Source organism: Myxocyprinus asiaticus, chromosome 5 (genome assembly GCF_019703515.2).
Source record: "Myxocyprinus asiaticus isolate MX2 ecotype Aquarium Trade chromosome 5, UBuf_Myxa_2, whole genome shotgun sequence".
Classification (NCBI taxonomy): domain Eukaryota; kingdom Metazoa; phylum Chordata; class Actinopteri; order Cypriniformes; family Catostomidae; genus Myxocyprinus; species Myxocyprinus asiaticus.
Genome location: NC_059348.1, coordinates 19,412,783 through 19,423,627, shown reverse-complemented (window position 1 = coordinate 19,423,627; position 10,845 = coordinate 19,412,783). Strand labels below are relative to the sequence as shown.

Here is a 10,845-nt window from a genome sequence, read left to right as displayed (position 1 = left end):
GATGAGCGGTGCCTGGTTTCCTCCAGACATGACGCTTGCCATTCAGGCCAAAGAGACCAGAGAATTTTGTTTCTCATGGTCTGAGGTCCTTCAGGTGCCTTTTGGCAAACTCCAGGCAGGCTGTCACGTGCCTTTTACTGAGGAGTGGCTTCCATCTGGCCACTCTACCATACAGGCCTGATTGGTGGAGTGCTGCAGAGATGGTTGTTCTTCTGGAAGGTTCTCCTCTCACCACAGAGAAATGCTGGAGCTCTGTCAGAGTGACCATCGGGTTCTTGGTCACCGCCCTGACTAAGGCCCTTCTCCCCCGATCGCTCAGTTTGGCCAGGCGGCCAGCTCTAGGAAGAGTCCAAACTTCTTCCATTTACGGATGATGGAGGCCACTGTGCTCATTGGGACCTTCAATGCTGCAGACATTTTTCTGTACCCTTCCCCAGATCTGTGCCTCGATACAATCCTGTCTCGGAGGTCTACAGACAATTCCTTGGACTTCATGGCTTGGTTTGTGCTCCAACATGCACTGTTAACAGTGGGACCTTATATAGACAGGTGTGTGCCTTTCCAAATCATGTCCAATCAACTGAATTTACCACAGGTGGACTCCAATAAAGTTGTAGAAACATCTCAAGGATGATCAGTGGAAACAGGATGCACCTGAGCTCAATTTTGAGTGTCACGGCAAAGGCTGTGAATACTTATGTACATGTGATTTTATTTCGTTTTTTATTTTTTATTAATTTGCAAAGATTTCAAACAAACTTCTTTCACGTTGTCATTATGGGGTATTGTTTGTAGAATTTTGAGGAAAATAATGAATTTAATCACTTTTGGAATAAGGCTGTAACATAACAAAATGTGGAAAAAGTGAAGCGCTGTGAATACTTTCCGGATGCACTGTATATCCAATTATGATGGTAACAGGACACATACATTTTAATTCCCACCAATTTAAAGTTCTTATGCATGAAAAATGGAAGGAAAAGAACTTCCAAAGAAAACTATCTGTCATTATGGCCTTTTTCTTCTGTAAAAATTATATGGTTTTTCTAAAACAAAATTTAATCAAAGGACCATTACACTTTTAGACAAACAAAATCCATAAATTCTTAACTATCCTACACAAGCCTTTACTTAATTTGTGTTTTTATTACTGACCAACAGCAATATAAATCTTATCTTTAGCTGAAAAGGATCTGGACACACTCTTGATATTTATTGTGATTAGCATGTTAAAAGAATATTTTTCAGCTTATATATACAATTATAATATATAGAAATATGTATGCATATTCTTCCTGAACTGTATTGTTCCTATCCCTAATTTCCTTAAACTAGGAATTATATACTATTAATAGGTCATTTTGAACATACATAAAGTTTCACAAGTTTAACTTGTGGCAGAATAAGGTATAAAAACACTTACAATTAGAATTTTATTTTTAATTCAAATAAGAAAACGGTACTGTTGCTCTCAAAGATATAATTGCTCCTAATTTTCCACTACATAACGGAAAATGGCATAAAGACTAGAACATCACTGTTCAAGTACAACAGCCTCAATCAGGGGGAAAAAAAAAAAATGTCTACAGAACTGAGTATAAAGTATTTATAAATACAACATTGTTGAATATGAATTTTAAACCCATAAATTACAAGAGGTCCTAATTAGTGTTTGCTTTTGAGACTAAATGAAGCCAGAAGTAATTCCTCCCATGACTGGATAATTCTCTATGGAATTGAGCAAACATCTCAATTTGAGCAATGCAAGTCAAAAACATTAGTACTCAAGACTTATGACCACGATATATTTATCAATAAATTAAATTACCACTATTTCCATGTACCATTGGTCACTTTGACTGGATATATTAACACACTCTCTCTAAAAAATATTAAGGCATGATCAAATCTTTCCTATGTCGAGTCCATCTAAACCAAAACTTGAAAATCAAGATATTACTTAAACCATGTTATTGGTATCCATTCACACTGAACTAGAGAAGCTACACATTTTATAGACAGGAGTGAAAAAATGCCTACAACACAAAGTAGTAAAGTGGATCATCCCAAGTGTTATTTGGACAAGAAAGAGGTATAGTCGTTATGGATTACATTAATGAAGGCATTTCAAAAACAAACAGCACTGTATCTCAAGTCAGGAGAGATACTGTGGCTACACTGCATTTACATTTCATAGACATAAATAGCTGAATTACTTCAGCATAGACAGATCAGGAGATATATTATTTATAGAAGAATATTTCTAGCTAAAGAATGTAGGATCATGCTAAGCAACATTCCAAAGCAAAAAATATTATAAAAATAACATGGGATTATGAATGTTATAAAAAGCAAGAGTTTAAAACAGGAGCAGCAGAAAACAGATTAAGCAAATAGTATAAAGGAAATGTAACATGTAGTAGTACATGTACACACAGGCCATTTGATGTTGATCATGTTTGACTCGAGTTCACCACACTGATAAGATCCTCAAATATTTCGACCCCTCCCCTCCTGCAATCCTACTGGCCTATGCACATCAGGTCAAAGGAAACGCTCCCATTGAGGAGGAATAATGTCAGCTCGGTCTTCTTGCTGGGGGGCAAATACCTGCCATATTTCAAGATGCTCAAAACGTAACCTTAAACATTTATTCATGACAACATTACATAGGCTACAGGTATTTTAGCACTGTGAAACATTAATCGAGAATAACATGACTTAATATGACAATATTGGGAATTTGAAGACAAAAACTGAGTGACACAGAATGGTGTGCAAACTGCAAAGGTCCCTTTGACCAGCTCTAAGGGAGCAGACCGTTCCCCCTCAGAAGCAGCACTCATTCAGCACTCATTTTTTTTTCCATCTCAGTTTGTGGTTGTGGGATGAGGTGAAGATGTTAAACCAAGGAGCAGTAGCCCCCGCAGGCGCCCTGACGCTGCTGCTCGTGATCGGACAGCTGGACTCCGTGGTTCTGGATGCTGCTCTCCCAGAGCCCCGGCGTCTGCAAGATCTTTTCCACTAGTTCTTCAAAGGCACACTGTACTCCGTCCCGCGTCTTTGCGCTAGCCTCTGATAAATCGCACCGCATGGGTTAGGATGGAAATGAGAAATTAATACAGACGTAATGTGAATACTCCAAACAAGAAATAAGCGATGCAATCTGAATTTCAAAGTTGATGTGCAAGAGTACAAAGGTAATTTGATGATATCAAAGATCACTGATTGTACAAAAATAAATTAAAACACTTAAGTTGAATTAAAATTCTGATCCCATAACCAAAGCTAAACATTAGGCAATATGAAGCTGAAAGCCATTTAACAAAAGCACATATACTCAACTAAACAAATTAGGCACATACAGGGGAATTTTGTGAAAACATGTCCAGATTACATTCCAGAAGAAAGGGGGGAAATATTATGATATCCTGATGTCTTCAGGAACTAAGGTAACCATGTATTTGCCATTACAGAAGTATCTGTTCAACACAAATTCGCTTTTTTTGACAGACGGATCTGACATATGTGACCTCACTTTTAACAGTACCAGAAAATATAAATACAATCCTGGCATGACAAAATGGTCTGCACAGAGGCAGATTATAATGCTCATCTACATCCTGAGATGGCTGACAAGGGGCCTGTTGTGCCAAAGGAACAATTTAGCCAAAATCCAAATGAAACCACCCAAAACATTAAATCAATTAAAATAAGTGATAAGAAAGAGGAAACGTACCGATAAAAAGCATAGAGTGTTTCCGTGCAAACTTCAAGCCTTCATTCCTGTCTACTTCACGATTGTCCTGAAACAGAGAGGTCATTCTGTGTATAATTCTGAATCATACCAAGAAAAAATATAACAGCACACTTCAACTGTCAGCACATGTCAAATCAACACTTGTCTTTTAGGTTGCATTCCATGTCTTCTGTGAACATCGGTGGAACTTTCCAAATAAGAATGAGTTACATTTTCAATAAGCAAGAAAGGATTGGTTAAAACCTTGTAATGTGTTTTGTTCTCTTCAGGAAGAGGTCATATTATTTGAATTTACTTTTTTGTCTTTTTTATTTTTGTCAAGCACAAACCAAAAGGGCATTTGTGATTGTCTAAATGTTGTACCACATTAGGTTTAACAAAAAGCAGTGCAAGAGTGGCTGAAAACAGCTTGATGTCATTGAAAACTATTGTGTGCAAAAAACAATTACCATAGCAAAGCCCTTTTCAATCAAATAAATATTGTTGGCTGGCACTTTGATTTTGACCCAAATCTGTGCAGAAATCAAAAACAGAATCCACGCATCTATTAAAATGTCTTGACATGCAACACTGTTGACAGTCATGGCTGGTTAAGACAAAAACCTTTATTAACATGGAAGTGATTTATTGCATCGTTTCTACTTAGGACACAGTGTTCATCTAAAACAAAACAATGTATCAACCAGATCAGACTGCAATTTCCATAATCTGAATCAGACAAACCTTGTCAATTTTGTTGCCCACAAGCATTTTAACCAGGTCATTGCGTGTGCAGTATGTCTCCAGCTCATTCAGCCAGTTCTCAAGTTTTGTGAATGTGTCCCGCTTTGTCACATCATACACTATAAAAATGAAAACAATAACATGGTATAATTTTTTCAGTAAGCATACACCGATCAGCCACAACGTTAATACCACCTGCCTAATGTTGTGTAGGTCCCCCTCATGCCGCCAAAACGGCGCCAACCCGCATCTCAGAATAGTATTTTCACCACAACTGTACAGAGTGGTTATCTGAGTTACCGTAGACTTTGTCAGTTCAAACCAGTCTGGCCATTCTCTGTTGACCTCTCTCATCAAGACACAGACCACAGAACTGCCGCTCACTGGATGTTTTTTTGTTTTTGGCACCATTCAGAGTAAACTCTAGAGACTGTTGTGTGTGAAAATCCCAGGAGATCAGCAATTACAGAAATACTCAAACCAGCTCATCTGGCACCAACAGTCATCCATGTGATTATCTGATCAGCCAATCATGCGGCAGCAGTGCAGTGTATAAAATCACGCAGATACAGGTCATGAGCTTCAGATAATGTTCCCATCAACCATCAGAATGGTGAAAAAATGTGATTTCAGTGATTTGTAGCGTGGCATGATTGTTGGTGCCAGACGGGCTGGTTTGAGTATTTCTGTAACTGTTGATCTCCTGGGATTTTCATGCACAACAGTCTCTAGAATTTACTCCGAATGGTGCCAAAAACAAAAAAAACATCCAGTGAGTGGCAGTTCTGTGGACGGAAATGCCTTGTTGATGAGAGAGGTCAACAGAGAATGGCCAGACTGGTTTGAACTGAAAGTCTACGGTAACTCAGATAATGCTCCGTACAATTGTGGTGAGAATACCATTCTGTGATGTAGGTTGGTGCTGTTTTAGCGGCACGAGGGGGACCTACACAATATTAGGCAGGTGGTTATAATGTTGTGGCTGATTGGTGTATATGAAGTATGCTAACTAGTATGAGAATTTCAGTTGTTTTGAGTTAATTTCCAAGGGATAAAGTACAGTAAAAGGTTTATTTTACGACAATGACTGGCTGACTGCACATTATCAAGCTTTTTATACGGCTATTTACCAAATAAATAAATAAATACACATAAAATATTGATTTGAGCTGAAAATATTTATCTGAAAAGAGACTGCAAAGTGATATGAAAGACATGAAACAAGCACAGCTACTATGCAGAAAATCTTTGCCTGTGACAACAGTCATTATACAAAAATACAGGAAAGCAGAGTACCAATCAGAATATTTTCGATGTAACAAACAACTATCAACTATACAAAAAAAAAAAGAAATTACAAACCTAAAATGACACCCTGTGCTCCTCTGTAGTAGCTTGGTGTTAGAGTCCTGAATCTCTCCTGACCCGCTGTGTCCTAAAATAAAATGTCAATTCAAAGTACTACAGCAGCTTGCTAAATAGGCCTAGAACTACATCACTTAGTAGTAAGTGCATAGTGACATCTAGTGGAATAAAACAATTGTAAGCTGTAGTGGACGTTTGACAAACAATCCTGACATACTATGCACACTTTAGCATCCCTTATAGAATGTTTATTGAATGTAAATAATTTTTTAAAAACAACCTAAAAAGGCAGTATTAGTGTACTTACCCATATCGCCAGCTTGGCTCTGTTGCCATCTATTGCAATAGTTTTCACTTTGAAGTCCACACCTAAATCAGCCCAATTAAAATAGGTATGCATTTTAAAATATGCTCTAATTCAACAATCATTAATTTAACCATTTTTGGTATGGACATAGTACTAGGCATTCTAACAGCAAGAATGCATTGCTCAGCAAGTAAGACTTAGTTTAAAAAAAAAAAAAAAAAAAGTTTAAGCTCATTATCGTGGAGTATTAAGCGATTTAAGGCCATGCATGGTCTGTACCAATTCATGACTGGTCATTTTTGATAGAATTAAATCTAGTATGCACAATCACTCATGTGTAACTCACCAATAGTTGCAGCTAATTCTGGGTCGAAAGTGTCATCTGTGAAGCGCAGCAGCAAACTGCGGATTTAAACAGATAAATGTATGCAAATTAAATTTGAAATTATTTCAAACATGACTTCAAATGGTCAACTGAAAATTTCACTTCTGCTTTCTAATTGGATGAGAAAAGGCTCCAAAGAGGTGGCTTGACCACTTATTATAACTGTATCAGAAGTAGTATTGGACACTTTTATTACCTCAGCCCGAGGCCTGTTTATCTAAACTGAGTTGCCACATAACCTGCTGGAATAGCTGCCAGCCAACACTACTGCACATGTCTAATTAAATATTTGAAGGGATGCGACAACAACTGTAACGGTATACAAATTATTAATTACCAGCACATTTTTGAAAATCAAGCGAACTGACGAACATAATTCACCACTATTTTAATGCCAGCAAGCGACAGAGCTAAGAAAGAAGTCAACGATGGCGCAAAATACCACGACAGGCCCCGTTTCGACAGAACTAGATAGATATGTTACATTTCCTTCTGTTCTTGAGTCAGAAACAACATGTATCCGTAAAGTTTCCTGACTGCGGTTGTAAACTCTGGCACAGCATTTGTTCAATGGAGATTGTTGCTAGTTCAGATGAAGCATAAGCTAATGCTATTTGACAACTCGTATTATTGTCGGACACGCTAGAAAAACACAAATGTCTTACCTTGATTTACCGACACCACTTTCACCGATGATTAAAATCTTTAACGTCGTCAGCACGTCGTCGTCCATGTTTTCGCTGTTTCCACTGGGCTGTTTAAACTTCCGTTCAATCACTGTCGCATGCGCTGGAACTTCCGGTTATAGCGTGACGTCAGCGGGCAGTATCGTGTTAAAGTTACGCAAGAATACTTGTTTTGAGAAGCATTTTACATCGTTACGAAAGATTTCAGCAGTTTAGACATTTATGTCATAAAATTAAATGAATTACAATTTACTAAATGATTACTAATGTTTCTGAGATGTCACAAGAAATTAACTACAGCCTCTCCTTCTTAAAATCTAACCTTTATTTCTCATGTACATGCAAAAGAGTGATAATTCAATAGTTTCCTGTGCGGTACTTTAAAGTCTTGCATTAATTTCATTGTACAAGTGCCTCACTGTAACCTCGATGTTTGCTTTTTTGAAGGAAGGACGAGTCTAAATTAGTTTTTGTGGTAATTAGCATATGCCACAAATGCTGTCGATTGAGCTAAATTTGTATTGAACATGGAATATTCCTTTTATTTGCAAATAACTCTGTCAGGGTTAAATAGATAAGTCTCACAAACAATTTAAACATGAGGTTGTGGTCAGTGCTAGGTAGTATTGGATTACATGTAGTCTGGATTACATAAACAGATTACAAAAATCAATTACTTGTAATAAGATTAAGTAACATTTTAAAATGTGTGTAATCAGATTACAGTTACTTTAATAGATTACATGATTACATATTAATCAGGCAAATGCAGTAAATTGTTTATAATGTACTGATCCCTCTAATTCTTCTTAATATTTTACATTTTGTCATTCTAACATTCGGTACAGTAAGTCTTCAAGTGTTTTCAAAATTGGGGGGGGGGGGGTTGCTTTTGTACTTAGCTTCAAAATATACATGAATGCACTCTTGTGACAACTTTTGAGACACTGATTCACAAATATAACTGGTCTGATCTGTTACCACACATGGATGGCGTTTATAATGTTAAAATTGTTGGGGTAAGAACCTTTTATGTGCCTTTTTTATGTTTTTATCCCCTTTTCTCCCAATTTGGAATGCCCAATTCCCACTACTTAGTAGGTCCTCGTGGTGGCACGGTTACTCACCTCAATCCAGTTGACGGAGGACAAGTCTCAGTTACCTCCACGTCTGAGACCATCAATCCGCGTATCTTATCACATGGCTTGTTGTGCATGACACCGTGGAGACTCACAGCATGTGGAGGCTCACGCTATTCTCCATGATCCATGCACAATTTACAATGCACCCCATTGAGAGCGAGAACCACTAATCGCAACCACGAGGAGGTTACCCCATGTGACTCTACCCTCCCTAGCAACCGGGCCAATTTGTTTGCTTAGGAGACCTGGCTGGAGTCACTCAGCACGCCCTGGATTCGAACTCGCGACTCCAGGAGTGGTGGTCAGCGTCAATACTCGCTGAGCTACCCAGGCCCCCCTTTATGTGCCTTTTTTAATTTCACTCAGAAACAGACAATTAACTCATTCTCATATTATGATTATGAATTAAGTTTCCTTTAATGTATTAAAGCAACATTGTCAAAATGTTTTTGTCAAGCTTTTCCCACTCAAATGCATTTGACATCAAATAAACAATAATTAGGTCAGAAGTAAACCAAAAGTAATAAAAAAGCAGTCAGATTTGATTACTTTAATAATGTAATCCAATGGATTACATTACTGACTACAATATTAGTCCAGCACCCAGTGAATTAAAATTTCATTTTAAAGACTATTAAAAATAACCTATATTTAACAGACGTTTAAGCTAAATCTATTTTACACTTGGCAGTATATAGGCATGTCATTTATCAGATTTAATATTACAGCAAAAGCATAAATAATTAAAATGTCCACTTATAACATGGGTGAAACTTTGTAATGTTAACTGTTGTTAGGTAAACATGCCATGCTGAGAGTATGGACACTGATGGGGATCACCTTTCCCCAATATAAAATGTAAATAAATAAAAGTGGGCAACTAATATGGCTTTTATTTTTATTTTTTTATTAAAAGTTTATTGATTCCATATATATATATATATATATATATATATATATATATATATATATAAAAACAGAATATTTGGAATCATATTATATTATTACAACCCTTCCTCCCGAACATTAACCACCCCACCCCACCACCCAACACAAACAGATACCCCAGTGGTCAAATACAATTGACAAAGACACACAAACAAACAATAAAATAGAAGAAAATATTTAGAAATACATTTCAAAAAAGTATATGTGCAAAAACAAAAAGGCTACAACATACACATTTAAAACAACACGTCTCCCTCCACTGTCCCTCCCCGAGAGCCCTCCAAAAAGGCCAAATAGCTGCCCTACCTCCTTTTGAACATATCTATGTTGCCTAGCCTTCTATATGACAACTCTTCCCAAGCTTCCACCCTGCCCATCTCCTCGCACCACTCACGAAACAAGGGGGCTCCAGCTGACTTCCATCCTCTAAGGATAACCTGTCTGCCCACCATAACACCGGCCAGGATCCAATTCTTCATGTACTTATCTCCTACATCAATGACCGCCCCGTCACCTAAAATACAGAGCCTGGGGCAAAAGGAGGTCCGAGTACCCAATACGTCGGCCATAAAATTCTGGACCCTCAACCAGAATTCCTGTATCTTACGACACCCCCAAAAACATGGGTGGTGTCTCCATCTTCTAAATGGCATCGCCAGCAGGTGGGTGTGTCCTTAAGACCAAGTCTGTACAATTTAGAAGGGGTCCAATAAAATCTATGTAGAATCTTAAATTGCATAAGGCGCACCCTTGCATCTCTAGATGCAGACTTGACGTTTTTAAGAATCCTAGCCCACACTCCCTCCTCCAAAAATAAATTTAAATCTTCCTCCCATAATCTTTTGAGGGAATTTAAAGCTCCGTCCCCCAGACTCTGAATTAGCAGGGAGTAATACACTGATGCCTCATGATCTTTTCCAAAAGCAGTAATCAACACTCCCAGAGTATCTGCCGCACTAGGGGGTGCGTGCCACTCCCAAAAAAAGTGCAGAGTAGGTGCCGTAGCTGTAAATACTTATAAAATTGAGATCTAGGAATCCCAAAATTTTGAACCAAATTTTCAAAAGGTCTCAATACTCCACTCTCATATAAGTCACCGAGTGTATTAACCCCCCTCACAATCCAATCTGACCAACAAAAAGGGTACTTATTAATGCATAGTTTAGGGTTCTGCCATATGCTCGAGGCTATGTTTAAATAAATATCAGAATTAAACACTCTGGACACTTTTGTCCATATCGAGTGTAAATGCAAAATAATGGGGTGTGACTTAAATTTGATCGAAAGGCTATGCAGAGGCGAGATAGGGGCAAGAGCTTCCTTTTCGATACAAAACCAGGGAGGGGCTCTCTCAGGTGGAAGCGACCAATGAGCCAAATGTCTGAGACTGAATGCATCATCCCGAAAACAAAATCTTGGGTAGGCCTAACCCACCTTTGTCAATCGGCCTATGTAACTTATTGAAATGTAACCTTGCACGCTTACCATTCCAAATGAAGGACTTCGCTATGCTATCAAATTGCTTGAAA

At 37.9% G+C, this 10,845-nt stretch overlaps 1 protein-coding gene across 1 annotated transcript; it reads right to left on the bottom strand.

Moving 5' to 3' along the window:
* Positions 1-2,052: 2,052 nt before the first annotated feature.
* Positions 2,053-7,354, bottom strand: LOC127441488 (ras-related protein Rab-18-B-like). The gene is made up of 7 exons (XM_051698991.1): positions 7,206-7,354; positions 6,502-6,557; positions 6,156-6,217; positions 5,846-5,918; positions 4,484-4,602; positions 3,740-3,806; positions 2,053-3,075 (listed from the first exon to the last, which is right to left on the bottom strand). The coding sequence occupies exons 1-7, from the start codon at positions 7,271-7,273 to the stop codon at positions 2,903-2,905; spliced, it is 618 nt and encodes a 205-aa protein (XP_051554951.1). The 5' UTR covers positions 7,274-7,354; the 3' UTR covers positions 2,053-2,902.
* Between the last annotated feature and the right edge of the window lie 3,491 nt (positions 7,355-10,845).

Bases quoted from the DNA above. Each gene is read 5' to 3' on its own strand.
- LOC127441488 (XM_051698991.1), bottom strand. From the start codon at position 7,273: ATGGACGACGACGTGCTGACGACGTTAAAGATTTTAATCATCGGTGAA. The intron at 5,919-6,155 runs GTAAGTACACTA...ATTTTATTTTAG, and splicing joins GAGCCAAGCTGGCGATATGG to GACACAGCGGGTCAGGAGAG. The intron at 3,076-3,739 runs GTACGTTTCCTC...GCGATTTATCAG, and splicing joins ACACTCTATGCTTTTTATCG to AGGCTAGCGCAAAGACGCGG.